Genomic DNA, 27,507 nt, shown 5'->3' with positions numbered 1-27,507 from the left:
ACTTCGGAAGATGAGAGTGAACTGATAAGGGTGGGCCGGGGTGGTGGCCTACCTAGGGAAATTCATGACTACAAACATTAGCCTCTTGACACAGCTAATTTTTAGCAGTGAAATGATTGGCAGGAAATCTAGACAATACATTATAAATTAGGTAGTTCCAGGTGAATGTAAATATCACTTAGGCTTCTCCCTTCCCTCCTTATATGTATATTTATTACGAAAATAGATTATACGGCATATTTCAAGGGGAAATAAACAGCAAAATTTATCGAACGAGTGCACGTGACGTATTGTCAGGTGATAATTAGCCAATTCCAGGTGTATGGCACTCTCACTTACCTTATTTCTTTCTTGTATATATTATTTGGTATAAGAATAGGGCATAGGGCTTATTTCAATGGATGAAATCAGTGAAAAATTCCAGGGAAGATTTACTTAGCATAGCACGGCCGGGCAGGCGAGAGGATAGGGTAATGGAGGGGGGGGTAGGGAGGGGAGTCAAGAATGGGGAGAAATGGCTAAATTGTCAGCAATGGATGGGAGTACAGATGAGATTAGGAGTGCTGACTAGTGTTGGACATTGGCAGTACTGATAGATGATACAAGCCCCCACTTGGAAGCCCGGGTGAATTCAAAATAACACAGAATCACAAAAGCGACGCCCCGCGGTATGATCCCTTGCTCCCAAGCGTCACGAAAGTGACGCCCTGCGGTTAAGGGGTTAAGTGGCAATTTTTCTTTTTTTTTTTTTTTTTTTTTTTTTTTTTTTTTATAAAGAATACACTGCATATAATAATGTGTGTTTTGATGTCTAAAAACAGCTAAAAGACTTCAGAACACTGCCAGAATTAGGAGGGGAACTGTATACATTGGTATGGTTTTCCATTTTTTTTTTTTAGGATGATATTGCATATTGCATTGTGTGTTTTGATGTCTAAAAACAGCCAGAATTAGGAAGGTTACTGTGCCAATTGGTAGTTTTTTCTCTTTTTCTGTGGATTGTTTTCTTATTGTTTAGGATTGCATATAGATCTTTTCCACACGATGTCACGAGTCATGTGAATTTTGTTTACGACGCCATATTGGATGGCAAATTGTCGGACGTCTAGAAAGAGAGAACTGCAGAGTCCACAAAGATATTCCACCATAATGTCTTCGGCTGTAAGGCAAGGTAGACAACTGGAAGTGGGGTACACTTCTACCGGTTTCTTGCCTGTGAGGAAAGGCAACAGAACTGAATAGCTGCCATGAAGAGGGAGAACTGGCAGCCGATGGCCTACTCCCGCCTCTGTAGCAAGCATTTCATATCAGGAGAGCTGATGATTTGTGAGCAGATATGGGCATATTTACCATTCTAAGCAGTTGTGGGTCTCATGGGATATCTAATTATGTTAATGTCACAGAGCAAAAGACCCACATGGCCATGTGTGTGCGTAGGAAAAGAGGGGGAGGGTCCATGTCACAGGCCGTGTTTTGTTTTTATTCCAGAGTTTCACCCAAACCAAATCGGACATAGCAGTGATGGTCAAGAATGTTAGATGCATAAGTAAAACCAATTAAATTACAAGTTAGGTCATACTTAAAGTTAGGGGAGGTTTGGTAAGAAGGTTAAGTTAAGTTTGGTTAGGTTAGGTTAAAGCTTATATTTTTATTTTTTCAATGTTTTTCAGTGTGATTCCTTTGAAACTGATATTTGTGTCATGGTGGATTATTTTATAATAATGCAGTACAGAACATTGTTCAACATTTCAGTATAAAACTGTTATATACCACTGTGAGCCTGTGTGCTAAACAGTGCTTCAATTACAACTGAAGCATAATTACTAGTACTACTATTTATAATTTTCTATTTTATTTAGGAATGAATGTTGCTCCACAGAAAACAAAACTGTACTTGAATATACATTTTTCACTTAGTACAAAAAAAAATTACAAATAAGAGGATAAATAATGTACTTATATCAACAGCCTCCTATATTTATCTTTTACCAGGTATGTACAGTAGCTGCTAAGAATTTTTTCTATATATCTATCAGTCTATCAGTCTGTCTATTGCCAGATGCCTTAATCCCTTATAATATAAAATGGAAAATTGTTAAAACTATATTGTTGAAGTCTTTTAGTTTTATGTTGGGGTAGCCTACTCATCAGCATGAAATAAATTATCTTAATTTAAATCTGTGCCAGTGTTATGTTTTAGTTGTAATGTAAAAGTTAACTTCAAGAGTAATTTGACAGTTTTGGCATATACCATCAGTTATGCATTTTTTATGTAAAACTACTTTAAACATACAGTATATAGGCTGTGTGTATGTATCTAGGCCTATAATTACTGAAATTTCCAAAATAAGTAAATTTTTTGGTAACTTTCCAGAATTACACCCAACTCTCCATGAAGCTTAAAATTTTAATTTTTTAATTTTTTATGGTTGATTAATGTGAGTCTGATATTTATTTGTCGGAATTACCTTTTTTATTTATTCCAAACTAAGCTAACCCAACCAACCTAACCTAACTTAGGACCTAACTTGAAGATTAAGAAGAGAGGCCAATAGGTCGATGCTAGATAGCTTCTATAACAGTGTGACTAATTTACCTTGCCTACAATAGCCCATACAGGCCCATGCTAGGCAGCTCTCACTGGAGTGTGACTACAAGAATGACAAATTGTGTATGCATCCCATACCTGTCATACCCTTGCTTGAAACTTTCTAAATAGGGGGCAGCAAGTAGGGTACCTTACTGGGAAACCTATTCCATTCATTAACTACTCGATTAGTCAGTGTAGCTATACAGTTCCTCCCCCAATGGCCCCACATCATTAATTTACTGATTACCAAGACGATTTACAAGTACCATATGTCAGTTCCAGCTATCTACATTGTACATATACAATATAACATGTCTCTTTACCTTGAAGAATGTCCTGGTGAACTTTGATGGAATGTTTACCAAATAGTGATAGAGATCGCCGTATCAGAGATCTGGTTTCGGTCCCCAGCCCTTGAAACTGGTGAATTTCTCCCGAGAAATGGAGTAAGGATCTAGCCCCAAACACTTTATCTTGTTCCTGTACAGATCTTGGTGGTGTTGATTCAGATTTCTGCATATATCCAACAGCTTCATCTCTGACAGCACTGTCTGGACAGCCATTACTGCGGGGAGTTTGCCGTCCAATATGGAGTCGTAAACAAAATCACGTGATTTCTGTGACGTCACTGGAAAAGGTCTATTTCAGTGTGTGTTTTGATGTCTGAAAACATCTAAAAGACTGCAGAACATTGCCAAAATTAGGAGGGATTCTGTATATATATATATTTTCTTTTTAAGGATTACATTACATATTGCAGTGTGTGTTTTGATGTCTAAAAACAGCTAAAAGACTGCAGAACACTGCCAAAATTAGGAAGGACACTGTACATATTGGTAGGGTTTTGCATATTGTGTCTTGTTATTTTTTTGTTGTTTATGCCATCTTTCTTAGTGTTTAGTATTATATTGCTTATTGCAATGTGTGTTTTAATGTCTAAAAACAGCTGAAAGACCACAGAACACTGCCAATATTAGGAGAGTACTATACATATAGGTTGGGTATGAGTATAGGTAGGATATAGGTGCAGTAGAGGATATTGCTCCATATCCGGTCATGCCCTGGACTGTTATGATGGATAATTGAGGGATTACTGTATCTGGATTTTAAATCAGCTTTTATGCAAAACAGAAAACTGTCAAGACGAGCTGCGAGCTAAAGGTAAAACACTTCCGTTTGGCAAGTTTTCACTCGGAATCTTAAACTTTTGTTAAGCTAAATTAAGCACAGGTTTTTGACTGAATTTCGGATAATTAGGTGTGTTTGAACCTATATGATGATGGAAATTTTTTAATATTTTCCTGTTAAAAGTGCCAATTTGGTAAGTGACTGCTGATTCGGTAAATTGTTGCATTAGCCAGGCAGGGGATGGTGAGACAAGTGGTATGATCCATGCCCATTAGCTATATGCTGTGACTTACCAGACTTGTTTCCATAGGAATTTAATCAATGAAGTATACAGTATTCAATATATACAATAGTCTGGATGTTGCAACTCTAAACACACTGCCCTCGGGTGGTAAAGTTATGCCCGGATGATGATGATGATGGAAACTTTTTATATTGTTTTCACTACCCTGGTTGTAATTACCGGTATGTTTAGTAATGATAATTTTATAATGAAAAATGATTTACTGTGGAAGATAATACGATGCATGGTGACTGCACCACTCATGGAAGTGTAACTGACTGAAGATTTAGAGATATAATGCACAGTTACATCATCACATTAGTTACATAGTTGTGAAAGTGACAGAAACTCTAACAATGAGACCGCTGAATTACGAGTTGCCAGTATTGATTTACCAAGAACATTTGGTGTTGCCATATTGAAGTTTAGGCCCATTCCAATAACTGAAAAGTCCCTGAAACCAGAAACCCTCAGGTCCCATGCTTGCCAATCAAAAGATCATGTACCTGTAGCAATATAATGTAGGAAACCCAAGTACAGTAGACCCTTCTTATCCGTGGAATTTGCATCCGCGGATTTAAGTTTCGGCAGATCAAACTTTTTTTAATACTGTACTATACACTGTAACTTAATTTGAAATTGGCACGCAACTCACGCTTCATTTGTAGTTACAGTTAACCCTATCAGGTTGTTGGGCTGGGCAGATAATGTGCGTGCCAGAGTCAGCCACTCACGCTGACCCACATCTTCGCGGCCCAATATTTTACTTTGATTGCTCTGCGTAAATACACTTTTCATGATAGAATGTTGGTTTTGGTGTCATTTTAAAGCTGAATGGTTGTACTTTATTGTAGTGTATTAAAAAAAGGAGAACAAAGAAAATAAAATGTCAAAATGATGAGTTAAAGTTAGGCGAAAAGCAGAAATTTTATACCTTGCTGTAGAAAAATATTTGGCAAAGAATATCGAGTAAAGATATGTAAATTTAGTCTAAAGCATGCAAAAATACAATAAATTACCTTTATGATGATATATAGATTATGGTAATTTTTGCATTTCATTGTGCAGTAAAGCAAAAGGAAAGAGATGCACAATTTTATTGTAGTCTCGGCGGCAAATTCGTTTTGCGATGTTTTTCTTTGATCGGTCAGTGTAAATACACATTTTATGATAGGATGCTGGTTGTGGTGTTATTTTGAAACTGAATTTTTTTTTTTTCTTTATTGCAGTATGTTCATAGAAGGAAAACAAAGAAAATAAAAAGTCAAAGTGATGAGTTGAAGTTAGGCAAAAACCAAGATTTTTATACCTTGCTGTATAAAAATATTCACCAAGAAAAAAATTATAAAGAAACAAAGCCATGAGTCAGACCAGCTGTGTAGTACCGCCACACATAGAGCAACCATCCCGTGACATCATGCTTGAGCCTTTTTGTTATGTTGCATAAATGCAATTTAGGGTGAATATTTTGCAGAAGTTTCATAACATGACAATTGAAAGCGTCATCCCAATCTCTGAGGTTGGATTTGAAATGACCATCGAAATAGTCATTTGAATCTCAAAGGGTTAACCCACCCTCACCCACGGACATTCCCATCACTCCGCCAGTCTAATTGTAAACACCAAATCAGTTTGTTACTTACATCGTCGTCACTCTTCTCGTGTTTACAACTGTACTGTACTTCATTGTGTAAGTGAGAAATGGCTCCCAAGAAACAAATAAAGGATAAAAGCAATCCTTCTAAGCCAAAGAGAGAGTGTAAGGTGTTATCTGGCGTCCTGTCAGAAGGGTCAGACTAGATTCGCAGCTTACCTACAGTGCCGCCACACATCTCGTCACCTTGCCACATTGGCACTGTAGGATCTGCACTACAATCATCGTCGTCATCATACGGTAATCAATGTCATCTATACAGGAATCATCATCGTCATACAGCAATCGTCATCATTGTACGAAGGTTATGAAGAGAACACACAGTCTTTTGGTAAGAATTAATATGTCTGTCTATTTATCTATCTATTGCCAGACGCCTCTATCCCGTTTGGGGTGGCCACAAACAAATCGCCTCCAAGTCGCCCTGTCCCCCGCCATTTCACTGCCCTGCTCCCAACTCACACACCCCTTTCTCATATACCTCTCCACCCCATCCCTCCATCTCATCCTCGGCCTCCCCCTCTCTCTTCCCCCCTCCACCTCACTCACATACACTCTCTTCGTCAGTCTTTCACCCTCCATTCTCTCCACATGGCCAAACCACCTCAGTATGGTCCTCATAACGCTTCCTATCACATCCACATCCACACGACAACACTCTTTTATATCCTCATTCGTCAGCCTGTCTCTCCATGTGACTCCACAGGCTCCTCTTAAATAACTCATTTCCACAGCTTCCACTCTTGACTTGTGTCCTTCCAACAACGTCCAAGCTTCACTTCCATACGTTAGATTTGGTATCACAATACTGTCATGTAGTAACTTTTTCACTTGCATGCTCACTTCCCTGTTTCTTATCACTGCTTTCAAAGAACCAGCAACCTTTCTTCCCTGCTGTACCCTTTCAAGCACTTCACCCTCCAAACCTCCATCCTTACTCATCACATTACCCAAGTACTGTACTTAAACGTACTCACATTTTCCAATTCCTCACCATCCAACCTCGCTGTACATTCACTGACTTCACCTCTCTCAAAAACCATCACTTTACTCTTCCCTACATTCACCTTTAGATTCCGTTTCTTACACACACTCCCAATCTCATCCACCAAGCCTTGCAGCTCTCCTTCGTCTTCACTCAACAACACAGTATCATCTGCAAACAGCAGTACAGGGAGTTTCCAAACACTATCCTCTCTCACCAGGGCTGCTCCAACATCCAGTACCCTACCTTGTACCTCTTTTATTACCCCATCCATGTACAGATTGAACAACCATGGAGACATGACACATCCCTGTTTCAACCCAACTTTCAAAGAGAAAAATTCACTTAGTTCACCATCCACACGTACTGCAGCCTCCGCACCATCGTACATACTCTTCACAGCATTCAACAACTTCCCATCTACTCCATATATTCTTAACACCTTCCACAATCCTTGTCTGTCCACCGTGTCATATGCTTTCTCCAAATCCATGAATATGTATTTGTAAGAATATGTAAAGTATGTTTTTATTTTTTCAGGGATGTGCTTAGCTTATGTGGAAATAATATGCCATTTTGTGATGATGACTTGAGTATTGATGCCTACTTCTTCCTTAGCCTTTATCATTCTTTTTCTGTGCATGCCCTCCTCTCTTCCTATTTCTCCCATCTTTCTTGTCACTTCTTATTGCTTTTCTTTCCTTTACAGGTGGCTTTACATTGAGTTACAAGCCAAATGGTTTCCTGTAAGCCAAGAAACCATTTACAATGCTGGGTGGTAACCATATAACCAAACCATACATGCTTCCTATGTGTCAGCAAGTGGGTTGGTGGAGGGTTAGTGTCCCTCCCAGTAAAACAAATAACTCAAAGTCAAATGGCCACCCCTTTCGGGATTATAGCTTCTGGCAATAGATAGATAGATAGACCTGAGAATCTGCGGAATTTGCCTTCCATGGGGGTCTAGAACCTAACCCCCACGAATAACTAGGGTCTACTGTATTGCATTTAAATAACCATCAATGCATCACTAGCGTGACTGACACTTCTGGAAAATTCATGCTTTTAATCATATATACTGTATTATATAAATCAGTTTATTCTGAATATGGAGTGCAACTGGTGTGTTAGGGGATGATGAAATGGTTTAGCAGTGTAGTAATACTGTCCCTATGAAGGGGTATTTTTGTTGCATAATACATTTGTATATTCACAGATGATGCAGAGATGGGGGAGGCAACAGACAGTACTCGAGCATCTGAGAGGCAGGAGACTCCTAACACAGAGGCACCTAGCCAGGACACTGCAATTCTGAACACAGCATCCATTGCAGAGTCCATTGTAGAATCTGTCCTGGCATCTTCGTCCAGACCTCCCCCAACTACAACCTCCAGCTTCTCTGGACTTCTGACTCTACTTTCCCCAGTTTCATCGAGCACCCCAACCCTTCCCCTTCAAGAGCCTCCAGTTTCCTCTGTCCCAGCCATCAGTGGTGGGGCAGTCACAGGCACAACATCTGCCCCAACCACCCCACAGACAACAGCTGCCAGCACTCTTCCTCCTTTCCCCTCCTTGGCAACCTCAACCCCAATGACCACCCCACCTCTTCCACCAACTGAAGCCTCAGCCACAGACACCATTTCTGCACCCCAACCACAACCAGTGGCAGATGCAGAGATGGTAGCTGCCTCCCCATTGCCTTCAAGTGGTCCCCAGGCAGCAGGTGAAGATAATGTAGAGAGTTTAGCAGCTCAGGAAGAGACTCCAATGTCTGTCAGTCCTCCAGAGTATCCTAGCCAGTCACCAGAGCTGCTGGCAACTGGGGACAACCTCAGCACACCCCCACTGATACCATTGAGGGAGGCTTGGGAGGACATCACTATGCAGCCAGACCCACATCAGCAACCACCAGACCTCGCACACACCAATCCTCTTCCTGTTCTGGTCACTCCAGCACCACTCAGGCCACCACATGATTCAACACAGCAGGAGTGAGTATACCCACTCTTTTTTTTTTTCCTTTTCTCATGTACAATAAATGGGAATTGCTCTTTTTCAGGAGTCAGGTACTGTTACCGTTATTTAGAGATTTTTAAAGTTATCATACAGTTATCGTGAAAACTGTATTGTGCATAGTTAGCTGATCTTCAGAACTTCAATCTGTGTTGCTTGTCATTTTATAAAGCACATAATATTCATCATCACCATCATCATCACCATTACCATCATCATCATCATCATCTAGACCTCTTTTCCTACCCTGGGGTAGGATGAGGAGTAGCAACTTCCAGACAGCCAATGTTTTCCTAGTTCAATGGGCCACGCTTCCATCCACTCATCATTCAAACCCCTGAAATCCTGGCTTCGTCTGATAGGCCAAAAAATTTTCACCATGTTCTGTAGCCTCACATATACCAACCTCTTCCGTTGAATGACTTAAGAGGCAGCTGGAAGCCTTTCTCTTTTCAAAATGCAACAATCTGGAGAGAGGTACTGTGATGGATGATTATACTGTAGGGTGTAATTATTGCAACTATCACTTTTTTTTTTTTTTTTTTTTTTTTTTTTTTTTTTTTTCAACTGATAAAGTTTGTATTGTATATGAGAGATGTCACAGTTCTTGTAATTGTAAAAATGTATATGTGCGCCAAGCGCTGGTGAATTCCCTGTGGAAGAACTGATGCTTTTGAGAAACAAAAGACCAGATTATCTATCTATCTCTTTATTACCAGACGCCTTAATCCTGTATGGGGTGGCCACAAACAAATCGCCTCCACGTCACCCTGTCCCCTGCCATTTCACTGCCCTGCTTCCAGTTCACACCCCCCCCTCTCTCATATACCTCTCCATTCCATCCCTCCATCTCTCCCCCTCCAGCTCACCCACATACACTCTCCTCATCAATCTCTCACTTTCCATCCTCTCCACATGGCCAAACCACCACAGTGTGTTTCTCCTGATGCTTCCTATCACATCCACACCACAATGCTCCTTCACATCCTCATTTCTCAGTCTGTCTCTCCATGTAACTCCACAGGCTCCCCTCAAATAACTCATTTCCACTGCTCTCACTCTTGACTTGTGTCCCTCCAACTATGTCCAAGCTTCACTACCATACATTAAGTTGGTATCACAATACTGTCATGTAAAAACTTTTTCACTTTCATGCTCACCTCCCTGTTTCTTATCAATGCTTTCAACAACCTTTCTTCCTTGTTGTACCCTTTCAAGCACTTCACCCTCCAAACTTCCATCCTTACTCATCACACTACCCAAGTACTTGAATGTACTCACATTTTCCATTTCCTCATCATCCAACCCCACTGTACATTCACTGACTTCACCTCTCTCGAAAACCATAACTTTACTCATCCCTGCAGTCACCTCCTTCCGTTTCTTACACACTCCCAAACTCATCCACCAAGCCTTGCAGCCCCCCCTTGTCTTCACTTAACAGTACAGTATCATCTGCAAACAACAGTACAGGGAGTTTCCAAACACTGCTGTCTCTCATTAGGGCCACTCCAGCATCCACTGCCCTACCTTTTATCTCTTTTATAACCCCATCCATATACAGATTGAACAGCCACGTAGACATGATACATCCCTGTTTCACCCCAACCTTCAAATAGAGAAACTCACTCAGTTCACTATCCACACCCTTCAGCCTTAGCACCCTCATACATACTCTTCATGGCATTCAACAACTTCCCATCTACTCCATATATTCTTAATACTTTCCACAATCCTTGTCTATTCACCCTGTCATATTCTTTCTCCAAATCCATGCAGGCTGCATACAACTTCTTTCCCTTCTCTAGAAACTTTTCCATTAAAGATCTATGAATGAATATCTGATCCACACAACCTCTTCCCTTCCTAAAGCCTCCCTGTTCTTCAACTAATTCCTCTGTTATTTCCCTAACTCTGTCAAGAAGTATCCTACCGTATACTTTTCCTATTACACTGAGAAGACAAATGCCCCTATGATTACCACACACTTCTTTTTCTCTTTTCCCTTTTTACAGCTGAATAATTATACCTGACTTCCAATCCTCCATGACTCTACCTTCCTCCCAGGCCAATCTACACATCTTGCACATCCATTCTATTACTATCTCTCCCCTATGCTTCAGCATTTCACCACACACTCCATCAATTCCTGGGGCTTTCCCCATTTTGACTTTTGTCATTGCTTCCACAACTTGCATCCTACTGATTTCTTCCTGTCTTTTCACCTCCCTCCTTCTCCCAGCCATTCCCCAGCCACTTATACTTGCATTACTTTCATTCTCTGTGTTCAACAATTAAAATGTTCTCTCCATCTGCTCACTTTTGTCTCCCTTCTCAGCTAGTAATCTACCATTTTTATCTTTCACTCCCCGACTAACTTCATTGTCACCCAGTCTGACTCTCTTTACCTCTTTCCAGAACATATTCTTATATTCCCTCCACTTGACAGTAAAATTCCTTGCAAATTCCACATCCACTTTTTTTTTTTTTTTTTTTTTTTTTTTTTTTTTTTTTTAAATAATGAAGGAGGAGGAACCAAAGGCCATGAGCTTGCAATAACTCTCTCCTACAGAGAAACAAAATACAAGAGACCAACTTCAAGATCCAATTATTTTGAGATGCCTGGACACACTGCGTTTGAAAGACTGGAGATCATAGGAAGCAGGAAATACAGACAGAGGGAGACAGTTCCAGAGTTGACCTGTTGCATAAATGAAGGACTGGGAGTAACAGTTAACTCTTGCATTAGAGAGTTGGACAGAAAAAGGATGAGTGTTTGCTGCTAGATGGGTGCTACACGCCTGTCGTAGAGGTGGAGGAATACATGCAGACAGTTCAGAGGAGCAGTGACCATTGAAGTAGCGATAGAAAAGAGATAAAGATGGAACAGTGCGGCAAAGAGACAGAGTTTGAAGGGAGTCAGTAAGAGGAGGAGAGTTAATGAGACGAAAAGCCTTTGACTCCACCCTATTGAGAAGAGCTGTATGTGGGGAACCTCCCCACACATGAAAGTTGTATTCCACATGGGCGGATAAAACCCGTGTATAGAGTCAACAATTGTGCAGGGGTAAAAATAGAACGGAGTCGGCTTAGCACACCTAATCCCTTAAAAGCAGATTTTACAAGAGATGTAATATGGTCTCCCCAAGACAAGTCCCGTGTAAATGAAACCCCAAGCATGTTCAAGGATGATGATGCAAGATTAAGCTGAATATTATTAAACATTGGTGGGTACACCTGTGGAAGATTTTGTCAGGTTGATAGGTGTAAGAACTGAGTCTTTGATGCATTAAAAATAACAAGATTATTTTTACCCCCGTCAGACATACAAGCCAAGTCAGACATTAGGTATGCCATAGCCTCATCCCTTGTTCGTTGAAGTAACTATTGAGATGGACGTTGCTGGAACCGAATGGAAATGTGAAGGGTGGAGTCATTAGCATATGAGTGGATAGGGTTAGATGTACAGCTTAGAAGGTCATTGATGAATAAAAGGAAGGGAGTTGGTGACAGGACAGAGCCCTGGGGAACACCACTGTTTATAGATCTAGGAGAAGAACGATGGCCGTCTACAACAGTGGCTATAGAACGACCAGAAAGGAAGCTAGAGATGAAGGCACAGATAGAAGGATAGAAACCGTAAGAGGGGAGTTTGGAAATTAAAGATTTATGCCAGACTCGATCGAAAGCCTTTGAGATGTCAAGTGCAGTAGCAAAGCTTACGCCATAGTCCCGAAAGGAGGATGACCAGGAGTCTGAAAAGTAGGTGAGAAGATCGCCAGTGGAGCGTCTCTAACGGAACCCATACTGACGATCAGAAAGATGGTTGTGATAGGAGAGATGCTTTATAATTTTTGTATTAAGAATTGATTCAAAAACTTTTGAGATAAAGGATGTTAAAGCAATTGGATGATAGAGGGTTGGGAATGGTCACCCTTCTTTTGGGACTGGCTGAATGAGGGCAAACTTCCAGCCAGAAGGCAAGGTACAAGTAGTTAGACAAAGGAGAAAGAGTTTGCGTAGGCAGGGTGTAAACACAGAAGCACAGTTCTTGAGAACAACAGGAGGGACTCCATCAGGCCCATATGCCTTGTTAGTATTGAGGCCTGTGATGACAGAAAATACATCAGCTGAAGAAATTTTATTGTCAGCCATGAGGAAGTCAGAGGGGGGAAGTGATGGAGGAACAGCAACTGAATCATCTATGATGAAATTGGAGGAGAAAGTCTGAGCAAAGAGATCTGCTTTATCAGTAGAAGAAATAGCTACAGAGCCATCAGAGTAGAAAAGAAGAGGGAAGGATGATGAGGTAAAGTTGTTGGAAAGGTTTTTGGTAAGATGCCAGAAGGAGTGGGAAGAATTCGAGTTGGAGAGTTGAGAGCATTTAGTACAGATGAAATCATTTTTAGCAGAGCGAAGAACAGACAGCACGATTCCAGCCAGAAACGTATAAAAGATGTGATTCAGGTGTGGGTTGGCTCCGATACCTTTTATAGGTCCTCTTCTTGTTGCGGACAACATTAGAACAAGTGTTTTTAAACCTAGGCTTTCTTGCATTAGTGAAAGGATATGAGAAAGGAATGTATGCTTCCATGCCCGAGAGGTTAACCTCCGTAATGCGCAAGGCACACCCAGATGGCTCCCGGCCATGGAAGCAATAATCATTCCAGGGAAAATCCAAGAAGTACTGCCTGGGAGCCTCCCAATCCGCAGCTCCAAAGTGCCACAGACGACTTTTCTTTGGAGGGTCTGCAGGCCGTACCAAAGCGATAGGACAGTTTAAGGTGATAGGGTTGTGATTGGAGAAGCCCAATGGATGGAAAAGATTAACAGTGCAAGCAGAAGGATTAGTTGTAAGGAAGAGGTCAAGTATGTTGGAGCTCTCTCCAAGGTGGACAGGGATACGGGTAGCGTGCTGTACAAGCTGCTGTAGGTCATTGAGGATAGAAAAGGTGTAGGCTTGTTCACCAGGTGGATCAGTGAAAGGAGAGGAGAGCCAAAGGTGGTGGTGAACGTTGAAATCTCCTTGAATGGAGATTTCAGAGAATGGAGAAATTGATATAATGTTTTCCATCGTAGAAGTAAGGTAGTCGAAGAATTTTTGATGGTCAGTAGGATTAGGAGTGCAGATATATTTAGTCAGAGAGTGACAGGAAAGCCGAAACCAGAGTATAGAGAATTCAGAAGAATAGAGTTCAGGAACATGAGAGCAAGATAAGTCGTGTATATACACAACAGCCACCTTTGGCTTTGAAATGAGGTTAGAGAAAGTAGGAGGATACAGAAAAGGGTTTGCTGTCAGTTGGCTCAGACAGGTGAGTCTCAGTTAGAAAAAGAAGGTGAGGTTTAGAGGGGGAGAGGTGGTGCTCTACAGAGCAAAAGTTGGAGGAAAGGCCATGAATGTTGGAGAAATGAAGAAGAAGTGAGTCAGACAGTGGTTCCATGCAACTCGAGTCGTGACCAGGAGAGGAGTGGAAGGTGGGGACATTTATGGTCCTCCCCCCTGGGGACTCCGAGGCTGTGTGTAAGGATGCCATGATTGTTTTATTTTGTAAAAGGAAGTGCAGTGTGTACTGTGCTTGTAGTTTGGTGTTGATAGTTAGAGAAATTTGTATTGGAGACCATGCTGGCCTACTCTCAGTGTTACTGAGACACTGAAAATGTTCAGCAAAGCGGGATGGTTGGGAGCTAGTCCCGAGGGCTGGTGAAACAGGAGCTCCAGCTCTCCCTGTCATCAGCATTCCATTCACCTTGGGAGTACTGCCCTGCTCGACTGGTGCTACAGTCTACTCCTCTTACTAATCTTTTCACCTCTCTCTCATCCTTTCTACATGTAGCTCTCTCTTCCGTCACTCAGCTTCTTCCACGCCTCTATTTCTCATCCATTCATTATATGCTTTTTTCTCTTGTGCCACAGCCTGTCTCACCTCTTCATTCTACCATGCTGTTCCTTGCACCCCCTTTTGCCTTCTCTTCACCCCACATCCCACCTCACGTGCTGCACATATTTCTTTTGTGAATATCTTGCGCACACCTTCCACATCCCCCATCTGCTCCAATTCATATTTATCCAATCGTTCCTCCACTGCTCTCTTATATTCTGCCTTTTTTCATCCTTTTGTAACCTTTCCACTTTCCTTGCATCTACTTGATCCTCCTATCCTTCCCTTCTTCTATATTCCATTTTACTTTGACCTTGATTCTGACCACCACCAAGTGGTAGGAAGGTGGGGTTGCTCACCATCCACTCACTCAATGTAAGGCTGCATTGGGTGTCTGCCCATTCCTCTCGTCCTTTCTTCCTCTTCTGTTGTTCTTTCCTTCATTCTTTCCTCTTTCTTGTGCCTGTGGGTGACTCTACACTGAGTGACAGGCCAAATGGTTTCTTGTACACCAGGAAACCATTTACTACACTGAGTGGTAACCATATAACCAAATTATGGCACTTGGTGGTTTAGTGGGTAATTAAGGCACTCCAAGCTGATTGAGCCTGCGTAGGTTTATATCCAAGGTGTGGTTGGGGTTTATTGCTCATGTAATGCCACTCAGGGATGAGTGAGGCTGGTAACTCTCATTTTAAATGTCAGTGCCAATTTGCCTAACCCTGGGATCCTCCACTCCTCATGGGGCAACATGGGAGTTGATATGGAAGGAAGGAAGAAATGGGTGGATTATTTTGAATGTTTGTTAAATGAAGAGGAGGAAATGGAGACTGAGATATTGACAGATGTAAGGGTGCAAGGAATAAATGTGTTGGGAGAGCTGAATGATTCTTTGATCATGATGGAGGAAGTGCAGGAGGCAGTAAAGGAGATGAAAACAGGGAAAGCTGCGGGTATGGATGAGTGTGCTGTGGAATGTTTGAAAGGCAGCGGAGCAACTATTATTGACTGGTTAGTTAGATTGCGAAATGTGTGTTTTGTGAGAAGTATGATGCCAATTGACTTGGCAAGTGCTTGTGTGGTTCTGTTGTATAAAGGTAAAGGTGGTAAATATGAATGTACTAGTATTAAGGGTATAATTCTGGTGAGTGTTGTAGGTAAGGTGTATGGTAGTGTTAATTAAAAGAGTTAGAGAGGGTATAGAGAGAGTGATTGATGATGAGCAGTGTGGCTTTAGGAGAGGGAGGGGATGCATGGATCAGGTGTTTGCAGTGAGACAGGTGTGTGAAAAGCATTTAGCGAAAGGTAAGAATGTGTTTTGGGCGTTCATTTATTTAGAGAAAGCGTATGATAGAATTGATAGGGAGGCTTTGTGGACTGTTTTAAGATAGTATGGACTTGATGGTAGGTTGCTAAAAGGAGTGAAAAGTTTTTATGTAAATAGTAGAGTGTGTGTAAGAGTGGGAAATATTGTGAGTGATTGGTGTCCCTTGAGAGTGGGGCTGCAGCAGAGATATGTGATGTTGCTTTGGTTGTTTAATATTTATATGGATGGTGTTGTAAGGGAGGTGGATGCAAAAGTGTTAGGTGGAGGTTTGAGTTTGGTGAATGCTGATGGTAGAGAGTGGAATCTTAATCAACTTCTATTTGTGGATGATAATGCACTGGTGGTTGATTCAGAGGAGATTTTGAGACAGTTGGTAGAGGAATTTGGAAGGGTGTGTGAAAGGAGATAATTGAGAGTAATTGAGAATAAGAGTAAAGTGATAAAGTGTATGAGGTTTGTAGATGGTAGGAGGGTTAATATGGTTTTGAATGGTGAGTTGCTTGAGGAGGTAGAGTGTTTTAAGTATTTAGGATCACATGTTACTGTGGATGGAGGAATAGATGCAGAAGTGAAGTTTAGAATGAATGAATTAGGAAAGGTCCTGGGAGGAATGAAAAAAGTGCTTAGATGTTGTTTGCATAGAATGGATGTAAAGAGAAGGCTGTATAAGGGTGTTGTGGTACCGACTGCATTATGTGGGGCAGAAACATGGAATGTGGGTGTAGCAGAGACGAAAAGTTTGAATGTAATGGAGATGAGGTGTCTGAGGAGTATGTGTGGAGTGACGCATATGGATTGAGTGTGAAATGATGAAGTGCGAAGAAGAGCTGGAGTTGTGTGGGAGGTGGCTGATCGAGTTAAGCAGAGGGTGTTGCAATGGTTTGGGCACATGGAGAGAATGGATGATGAGCGATTGGTGAAAAATGTAACTGGATCAGATTTGAGAGGTGTAAGGCTGAGAGGAAGACCACAAACAGGATGGATGGACAGTGTGAAGTGAGCGTTGGATGTGAGAGGGATGTCTGTTGAGCAAGGAAGAGTGGCTGCACATGATAGGAATGACCGGATAGATTTTTTTTTTTTTTTTTTTTTTTTCTTATAATAGAACGGAGGAAGGAAAAACAAATGAATTAAAAAAAAATAATAATCCATACACCTGATTACTGGTGTCCTCTGTTCATAAAATATCTGTAACAGTTAGACTTGAACAGCTGTGGGTTGAAATTTGGAGGGAAACAACTCTGGGGAAGCGAGTTCCAGAGAGATGCAGTTCGGGGAATGACAGCATTCTGATAGGCAGAAGTTCTGTAATATGGCTGAGTGACATTCCAGTCATGAGCGCTACCAGATGCCCAAATAACACGAGGGAAGGCATGGAGAGGTGGCACCATGGACGCAACTTTGTATGAGCATTTACCAAAAAAATATCTGTAAAATAACGCAAAGGAGGCAACATTCCATCTTGCAGGGAAGGTAGTTTATTTGTAATGGCAGGGTTGTTAATAATTCCAACATCTTTGTTCTGAATTTTGTCTAGCTGTTTTAATGCAACCTCTCCACATCCATTCCACAAGGGTGAGCAATATTCAAGCTGAGAGTGCACATGTCTCCTCTTATAAATTGTAGCTAAATGCTCATCAGCAAGAAGTTACGGACTCTGTACAATAATCCAAGTTTTTTTTAGGCAGTTTTAGCAAGTGATCTAACATGAGAGGCCCAGCTGAGGGCATTGTTAAGTGAGATGCCAAGAATTTCAATACTTTTGGAGATGAGAATATTAGTAGCACTGAAGGTAATGTATGAATCTGGCAGTATCTGTCTATTAGTAAATTGTATATATTTAGCTTTACTAGCATTAAATGAGACAAGGTTGTTTTGTCTCCATTCACTGATCGTAGATAGGTCTTGATTTATGGAGATGGCTGTACTGAGTTGAGAGGTAGAGATATTAGATTTTGTAAATGGGTGTCTGAGTGTGAATGAACTATGTATTTTTGAGTCATCTGCATATGAATGGATGGGATTGTGGGTGACAGATATGAGATCATTAATATGAACCAGGAATAGGGTTGGTGCCAGAACTGACCCCTGCGGCACGCTGGCGTTAATTGAGTGAATATTGGAATATATTTACTTTTACTCTTATTTTCCTGTCACTAAGATATGAAGAAATCAAAGGAACAAAAGAAGTTGTAAATGAATAGATGATGACACAGACCTGAGGGGATATTCTCCCGCATTTGATCTGATCAGCTGATCAGGTCAGGTGCGGGTAAGGGGATGGGTTCATTATGATTTGGCAGGAGTAAACCAACTCTGCTGTCGGGCCCTGCTGCAGATGGCGCTGATTACACCCTGCATTTGAACCTCGTGCTGTGTGGTGCGGTGTGGATCTGTCCCTTCTCCCCTTGGGACTTAGATGCAAATGAATGTGTGTGTGTGTGTGTCATCCTGTCTCGACTACTGTCCATTCTTTTGGGGGAAGCAACCTAAGTTTATAGACAGATACATTATTATTATTATTATTATTATTATTATTATTATTATTGTTGTTGTTATTATCCATCCATCCACCCATCCATCATCTAATCCAGTGTTGTTGCATGAGGAGCGTAAGAGCCTGGGGTTAGGCAAGTTGGTCCTGACATTTGAGAGTGACCAGCCTCACTCATTCCTGAGTGGCATTACTTGAGCAATAAACCCCAACCATCCCTTGGATATAAACCTGCACTGGCTCAATCCAATTGAAGTGCCTTAATTATCCACAAAACTGGGTTACCACCCATCATAGTAAATGGTTTCCAGGTGTACAGGACATCATTTGGTTGGTCACTCAGTGTAGAGTCACCCATAGACAAAGGGAAGAGGAAAGAATGAAGGAAAGAAGGGCAGAAGAGGAAAGATGGAAAGAAGGACAGAAGAGAAAAGATGGAAAGAAGGAAGGAAGGAAGAGACAAAAAGGCAGGCACCCGAGAGCAGCGCAACATTGAGTGCGTGGATGGTGAGCGCCCCCACCAGCCAACTTTTATTATTATTGTTATTATCTGATAGCCATTCCAAACGCTGTTATGTTAAAAAAGGGTGCCAAATCTCTGGTCGTGCACTTTTCTGCACAATATTCATCTGGCCAGCCTGATGTCTTGTTGGTTCCTTAGGATCACTAACTTCCATACCTCTCTTGCTCTCACACTCATCCACCCTATCCCTCCACCTTCTTCTTGGTCTACCTCACCTCCTCCCTGCTTCAGATTCGCTCAGATATACTGTTTCACCGCTCTGTTGTCATCTTTTCTCTACATTACCATACCAGCTCAGGACATTCTTATCAATTCTGGTGTCCACAGGCTCCCTCACTCTGCATCTTTCACGAAACACGTTATTTTGTATCCTATCCACTCTCTGTACTCCATGTACATTCCTCAGCAGTTCTAGCTCCACTGCTATCACTCTTAACTTTTCATTTTCATGCCACACCACAGTCTCACATCCATATGTTACAGTTGGTACTAACGCTCCTTCATGTAAGCCCTATGCAGCTGTAGCACTCAGGCCTCTGTTTCTTATCAAGGCCATCATTTTACCAGTGACTTTCCTTCCTTGTGTCTCTCTTCTTTTTTTTTTTTTTTTTTTTTTTTTTTTTTTTACTGTGCCCAGGTATTTCAACTCTTACAAATTCCAGTCTCTCTCCATTCATTGTAACATCACACTGGGAGTCACCTCTCTCAGTAACCAACACTTTACTCTTTTCTGCATTTACTCTCAAGGCACGACACTCACAGACATCTAAAAACCTCTGCACTAGTCTACCAAGCTCTTGTCCGGTATTTGCAAGTAGCTCTGCATCATCAGCATACGACAAATTTGAGATATTCCATTCATCACTAACGCCATCCCTTTCTCCACTACTCGTGTTTTTACTTCTTATCCCGCATCAGTATATATATACATATATATATATATATATATATATATATATATATATATATATTGAACAACCATGGGGACATCATACAACCTTTTCACATGCCTACATTGATCGTGAACCATTCACTTAGATGCCCATTTACCGTAACACTTGCCTCAGTACCATCGTAAAAACTCTTGATGGCACCTAGCAATTTGACATCAGCACTGTACATGCGCAAAGCCTTCCACAATCCTTCTCTGTCTGCTTTGCCGTATGCTCTGTTTAAAAATCTTTTTCTGGTAGATATAACTAAGACTTGTATGTTAACTGCAGGAGCACTGGTGCTAGAGAGAACAGCGAGGCTGGCCCATCAGGAGCAACCAGTAATCGCCCTGACTATTCTGCCATCCTTGGAGACATTGAAATTCCTGAGGGAGTTGACCCCAGCTTCCTTGCTGCATTACCTGAAGACATGAGGCAAGAGGTCATAGCAGAGCAGCTCAGGTGAGTGTTTACAGGCAGGTCTCAGTATACAGTAGGGTTGTGTCAAGTGAAGACCTGTCACATAACAATTTATTGTTTAGTGAGGTTGATAGAGCATGGGTTCATTAGGGTTAAGGAAGGTGCCCTCGACTGCAGAAACTAAATCCCACAGTATCACCACTTTCCACTTCGGATTGCATGTGCTTGCCAGACACGATTTCCAAGTCACAAGTTCCAACAGTTCACATACAAAAAGTTATCACTTCATTTTAAATTGCATACTGCACTATTTGTAAAACACTTGCACTGTTATTTTATGATAGCAAGGGTGGTTCAGTGACTTTTAAAGCACATACAGAAAATGAAACAAAAGGGAGACAGTCACTGCAAATGTAAACACTGGGCGGTCATCGCGGCACATTTAGCTGACTGGGAAGCCTGTTTGTGTAAGGTTTACACTATTTTCAAGTCAGAAGATTTGGTATTTCACACAAAAAGTTACCATCTTACTCATCACACACTGGACTACCTGTCAAGCACTTTTTATATTATTTGGCGATAGCAGTGGTGTTTCAGTGGCATGTATCATCACAAAATGGAACAAAAGGCAGACAGTCACAGCAAGTGTAAACACTGGGTGGCTGTCTTGGCTCAGTCAGCTGGCTGACTGGGAGACCCTGTTATCAGCTGACTGGGGAGGCTGTGTATGTAAGGTTGACTCAATTTTTAAGTCACAAGTTACAGTATTTCACACACCAAAGCACAGGAGGAGTTAGAATCAGTGATTTGGAATGAAATGGCTCTGGACAGCCTGTGGAATGCATATAGGGATTGCTTAGTTAGGAATGCTAAAGCGATGTGTGGTGTGGCAAGAGTAACAACAAAGAAGAAAGGTATGGCATGGTGGGATAAGGAGGTTAAGAGAGCAGTCGAGGAAAAGAGGAAGAAGTGGCTAAAGTGTTTATAGGACAGGGGTTCAGCTGAAATAAGAACTGAATATATTGAGAGCAAGAAGCACAAAGAGACTAGTGAAGAGGAAAAAGGAGGAGGTAAATGATGATCTAGGAAGAAAAATGAATGCAAACTACTCAGAAAACAGTAAGTTATTCTGGAAAGAGGTGCGGAAATGTAGAGTGAAAGCGGAAAGAAATGTGATGGTGTGAAGGATGCAGGTGGTAAATTATTAACGCATGGGGATGAAGTAAGGACCAGATGGAAAGAATATTTTGAAATCCTGATGAATGGGAGAGAACACAGCGGCTGTAAACATGATTGGTTTTAGGGGTGTGCAGAGAAGGAATACAATGCCAGGAGACGTGACACTCACACAGGTGAAGGGTGCTGTGAAGTGGCTGAAAAATGAGAAAGCAGCTGGGGTTGATGAGATGTATGCGGAGATGCTTAAGTGTAGTGGAGAGAGTGGAATGAAGTGTTTGTTGGAGATATGTAAGAAGGCATGGATGAGTGAAACTGTGCCTGCATAATGGAAAAAGGCAGTGATTGTACCTCTGTACAAAAGTAAAGGTGAGTGAAGTGAGTGCAAGAATTATTGTGGCATAAGTTGAGTGAGTGTGGTAGGGAAGGTATATGGAAGAATTATTATAGAGAAAGTAAGAGATATCAGAAGTCCTAGTGAGTGATGACCAGGGTGGCTTTAGTAGTGGCAGAGGATGTGTAGATAAAATATTTGCAGTGAGAGAGAGAGCAGAGGAGGCTTGTGAGAAGGACCATAAGGTGTTTATGGCATTCATAGATCTGGAAAAAGCATACAACGAAGTGGACAGAGAAGGATTGTGGAAAGTTTAGTGCATGTATGGTGTAGATGGTAAGCTGCTAGGTGCCGTCAAGGGTTTTTATGATGGTAGTGAAGCATGTGTAAGGGTCAGTAGGCATCAGAGTGAATGGTTCATGATCGGTTTGGGCATTCGACAAGGTCGTGTGATGTCCCCATGGTTGTTCAATAAATATATGGATGGGGTGATGAGAGAATTAAAAACACGTGTAATGGAGAGAGGGATGGTATTGGTAATGAATGATGATGCATGGATTATCTCAAATTTGTTGTATGCTGATGATGCAGTACTGCTTGCAAGTACCAGACAAGAACTTGGTAGGCTAGTGCAGAGTTTTGCTGATGTCTGTGCGTGTCGTGCCTTGAGAGTAAATGTAGAGAAGAGTAAAGTAATGGTTATTGAGAGAGCAGGTGACTCTCAGTGCGATGTTACACTGAATGGAGAGAGTGGAATTGGTGAGAGAGTTCAAATACCTGGGTACAGTGATAGAAAAAAGAGAAAAAAGAGGAAAATGTTCAAAAGAAGTGGAAAGCAGAGTGACACAAGGAAGAAAAGTAGCTGGTGCAATGAAGGTCTTGATTAGAAACAGAGGCTTGAGTGTTGCAGTTGCATGAGACTTACATGAAGGAGTGTCAGTGCCAGCCTTAACATATGGATGGGAGACTATGGTGTGGCATGAAAATGAAAAGTCAAGAGAAAGAGCAGTGGAGATGGGACTACTGAGGAATGTATGTGGAGTACAGAGGGTGGATAGGATGCGAAATAATGTGATTCGTGAAAGATGCGGAGTGAGGAAGTTGGATGACACCAGAATCGAAGAGAGTGTCCTGAGATGGTATGCTCATGTGGAGAGATTGGATAACAGTAGTGGTGAAAAAGGTATATCTGAGCAAATTTGAAGGAGGGAGGAGGCAAGGTAGGCCAAGAAGGTGAAAAGATATGGTGGATGAGTATGTGAGGAAGAGAGGTTTTGAAGTCGGTGAGACTAGGGAACTGACAAGATCGAGCTGGCTGGATGAATGTTGTGAGAAGTGCATGATCAGGGATATGGCACCCCTTTTTAACGTGGCAGCATCCGGATTGACTCTATCAGATACGTTTGTATGAAGCTACAGATCATGGTGAATGTTTGTGGCATATCCGATAGAGCCAGGATTCCAGGGGCTTGAACGATGAGTGAATGGAAGTTTTGCCCATTGGATTAGGCAAATTTGGGCTGTCTGGACATTGCTACTCCTCACTCTGCCCTAGAGTGGGAAAGGAGGTCCGGATGATGATGATGATGGAAAGTTATCATTGTGCAATATCACACACTGCACTATTTATTAAGCTCTTGTACTGTTAATGGCAGTAGCAGATGTGTTTCAGTGGCCTTTCATGCACAAAATGGAAAGAAAGGCAGATGAACTCATTGAATGTAAACGCTGGGTGGTCATGTTGGCTCAGACGACTGACTGTCGGCTTGTGTACACACAGCAAAAAAACTATCATTACAGGGGGGTCCGATGTGTTTCATACTGAACAACCTGGCTGTCTCGCTAGGGTTGGTAAGCCTGACAGTGGGTGAGTTGCCAAATAGGACGAGGTAGAAATATGCATGGGAGAAGCAGTGGATATAGCTTATAATAAATATGCAACAAACACACGCAGGGATACCAATGGAGGAGGCTTTTATCAAAAACCTTCATTCGTGTGTCATTTTATATCGCGCAGAAGGTGTAACAATAGTTTTTTTGTTGTGTGTACATCACCATGTCTGCATGAGATTCTCGGAGGTGGTCGTCGCAATTATCATTCCGGCGAAATCTTGACCAAGTTTTTATTAGTATTTCTTAAAAGGGTATAGCATTTTAATTATCTTTGTACTAGTTTTCATATAGTGAACAGTTGTATAACGAGATGGTTATTAGTACCGTATAGTAATCTCTCAGTTATCCGTCCTCACAATATCCAGTCCAATGCAGTATCCGGTGCCTTTTTGCTCGGCTTTGTGAAAACAATGTCTGGCGAAATTAGGGAAAATCCTTCTCAGAAAAAGGAAGTGTTACCATGCATTTTTCACTGATGATGTGTGTTATCCGGCTCAGATATGGGACCCAGTTGGTATGCGGGCAGACCCCACATCACGCCAGCCAATCACAATGCTTTGCGGGAGCAGCCCACCTGATGTGCCATGCCAACTATGGCTCTCTCATTCTCTCCTGTGGATGCCATATATTGAGGACATATATGTGTGTTATGCATTTGTGACCCATGCGGTGGCTGCCCCCTAGTGCTGTGACAGTTTTTCCCCACTTGCCTCTTTCACTGCTGCAGTGCTGTTACTTCCCATGTGGCCCCTCAGTGCTGCATGTGCTAGTGCTCTGACCACAGTATAGTGAGGACCGTGTTTGTGAACCATGCGGTGGCCATTTGCCACCTGACCACTTGGGGAATGTGCTCTGTACCGGTACTACAAGTGTACTACTTTGCCCTTCATTGATGCCAACATTGTGTGAGAAGAGTATGAAGATGATTATATTATGTACTGTATTACTGTACTAGATGTACTATATCAGTAATGTATTGTATTTTATTGTTTATTTTAATCATTTACTTATAGATAATATTGTTGGAAAGTTTTTGGGATAGAGGATTGAGATGGATAACTTAAGGTAGTGACACATTATCCGGCTCAGCGCTGAATGGATAGCCGATTGGGGATACCAACGCATTATCTGGTGTTTTGCTTTACTGTATGTGGTGTGGGTGTTGGATGAATTCATTATCATCATCATCTAATCCTGTGTTGCCCCATGAGGAGTGTAGGAGCCTGGGGCTGGCCAAGTTGGTCTTGAAGTTTAAGAGGAGAGTGACCAGCCTCACTCATCCCTGAGTGGCATTACATGGGCAGCAAACCTAAATCACCCCTTAGATATAAACCTGCACAGGTTCAATCCGATTAGAGTGTCCTGATTACAGTGGATAAATGAGAGATTACTGTACAGGCATACCCTGAGATCCGGCGCATTGCTAACTGACGATTCACTACACTGAACAAAAGAAATGGGGAAACATTCTCGCAGTTGGAACGAGTGTCAATTCACTATTCCGAACGCTCAACTCCTCCCAAGATTTGAAATGAGTGCATCTGAATGCATATGGTGTGTGTGTGTGTGTGTGTGTGTGTGTGTGTGTGTGTGTGTGTGTGTGTGAATGTGTGAGTGAGACTCATGGGGAGGGGGGGGGGCAGGTAATAAGGCAGTTCAGCTTTCTTGTGTCCCTCCCTCACCCCTTCCTGTCTCCCTGCCCATCCCCCCACCCTCCTCCACTCCAGCTTATCTCCCTCCATACCCCCTGCCTTTCTCCACCCCTGCTTGTCTCATTTCTTGTCCCCCTGCCCTCCTTCACCTCTGCTTGTCCCCCTCCTCTTCCTCCTTCACTCCCTCACCCCCACTTGGCATGCTACCAGCTGCCAGCATAGCTGCCAGTTGCCATGGAGTGTCTCAGTACTGCATATCTCATCATCTTAACTTCCTGCATGTGATGTTTGCTGTCTCATTTTTTAGCAATAGCATTGTTAAACCTTCCATGGCCGTGGGTCTGGAATTTTCTGTACACCCCAGGCCAACGTGGGGGTCATTTTCTGAAGTTTCAAAAAAAAAAAAAATTTTTAATTGCCATGTTGAAGAGAAAGTTCAGATGCACCTAACAGTGCAAATCCCAGCTTCCGAGACCCATTCTGTGGCAGTGGAGGGTGAAAGTTGCAGAAATATTGGTAACTGATATAGCTGCTGCAGTGCAACTTTGCATTTTTTTTTTTTTTTTTTTTTTTTTTTTTTTAAACCCCCAAAACAGTGCAAATGGTGCTGAAATGTTGTGCACATATTAGATATGATGATATCAAATTATTTCAGTGCATAATATGTTAAGAATGGCTGGAGATAAAATTATGAACATTTTTTCACCTTTTTGATATATAATATGTTTATGGTAGTTTCGAGTTATTTTTTACGTTATCGTTGTGCCCATGCTTGGAAAATGGAGTGAAAGGGTTGAATTTTCAGTCCTAAATGAGAAAATTACCCGTCCCCTGAGGCTAGGCGCTCTCATGGGGAATGAAAGTGGAGTGTCAGATCTGATTAGCAGTACGAAAGTTGAGTCGCAACTTCCAGCTCCCACACCAAGTGTATGGCTAAAAATAGAATTGTAATGCAGTTTCAAAACTACGAATAAGTCTAATTATTACAAATACAGAGACAAAGCAGAAATAAATACGTTTACAGACGGGAAAATGTATTTTTTCCGTAATAACATTTTCACCTTTCTCTATCATTTTACCTACCGGTAGTTATTTTCACAATATATGTTGTAGTCTCTTAAAGAGGGTGGTTGTGTTTGTTTTGCAAGGGAGGGAAAAGATTATGTTTTCTGTCTGGGCCGAGATAGTGGGTGTAACTGTATGTTTTTAGGCATGGCCACAAGCAAAAAAATTGTACATCCACTCATCACGCCAGCAGGTGGTGAACTGACAGATGATATGTGAGAGAGTGAAGTGAAGGTCAGTCTCATGTCCCAAATGTTCGTTCATTTCCCGAAAGTTTTCACAGTTTTCTACAAGTCGCATTGCATCAAATGATTCAAACTATTACAATAAACCTGAGCAAATATGTAAAGATACCAAGACAAAAATGTACTTTCACTTACTATCATCTCTTTTTTTGTTTGTGCCAGTATTAATTCATAATCATAAACAGGTGGTTGTGTGTTTTTTTTTTTTTTTTTATGCTAGGAAGAAGGAACCAAAGGCCACGAGCCCACAAAAACTGTTCCTTCAAAGTGAAGAACAAAATACAGGAGAGAGCCAAATTCAAGATCCGATCATTTCGAGATGCCTGGACACACTGCATTTGAAAGACTGGAGATATAGGAAGCAGGAAATACAGACAGAGGGAGACAGTTCCAGAGCCTGTTGCATAAATGAAGGACTGGGAGTAACAGTTAATTCTTGCATTAGAGAGTTGAACAGAAAAGGGATGAGAGTTTGCTGCTTGACGGGTGCTATGCGCCCATCGTAGATGTGGAGGAATGCATGGAGACAGTTCAGAGGAGCAGCAACCATTGAAGTAGTGATAGAAAAGAGATAAAGATGCAACAGTGCGGCGAAGAGGCAGAGGTTGAAGGGAACCAGTAAGAGGAGGAGAGTTAATGAGACAAAAAGCATTTGACTCCACCCTATTGAGAAGAGCTGTATGAGGGGAACCTCCCCACTCATGCTAGTTGTACTCCACACAGGGGCTGATAAAACCCATGTATAGAGTCAACAATTGTGCAGGGGTAAAAAAGGAACGGAGTCGGCTTAGCACACCTAATCTCTCTGAAGCAGATTTTACAAGAGATGTAATATGATCATTCCAAGGTAAGTCCCGAGTGAATGAAACTCCAACCATGTTCAAGGATGATGCAGGATTAAGCTGTGTATT

At 41.7% G+C, this 27,507-nt stretch overlaps 1 protein-coding gene across 1 annotated transcript in view; it reads left to right on the top strand.

Annotated features, from left to right (window-relative positions):
- HUWE1 (HECT, UBA and WWE domain containing E3 ubiquitin protein ligase 1) overlaps window positions 1–27,507 on the top strand; it is a 1,134,422-nt gene that overhangs the window by 830,201 nt on the left and 276,714 nt on the right. The window contains exons 42-43 of the mRNA XM_080273518.1: window positions 7,857–8,631; window positions 20,103–20,273. Coding sequence (XP_080129644.1) covers window positions 7,857–8,631; window positions 20,103–20,273 — 946 coding nt within the window. The remainder of the gene's footprint in view (window positions 1–7,856; window positions 8,632–20,102; window positions 20,274–27,507) is intronic.

This window comes from Coenobita brevimanus, chromosome 55 (genome assembly GCF_032717465.1).
Source record: "Coenobita brevimanus isolate Jiangsu-jjx chromosome 55, ASM3271746v2, whole genome shotgun sequence".
Classification (NCBI taxonomy): Eukaryota; Metazoa; Arthropoda; class Malacostraca; order Decapoda; family Coenobitidae; genus Coenobita; species Coenobita brevimanus.
Note: the sequence above shows the minus strand (reverse complement) of the source record. Positions and strands in the feature narration are given on the sequence as shown.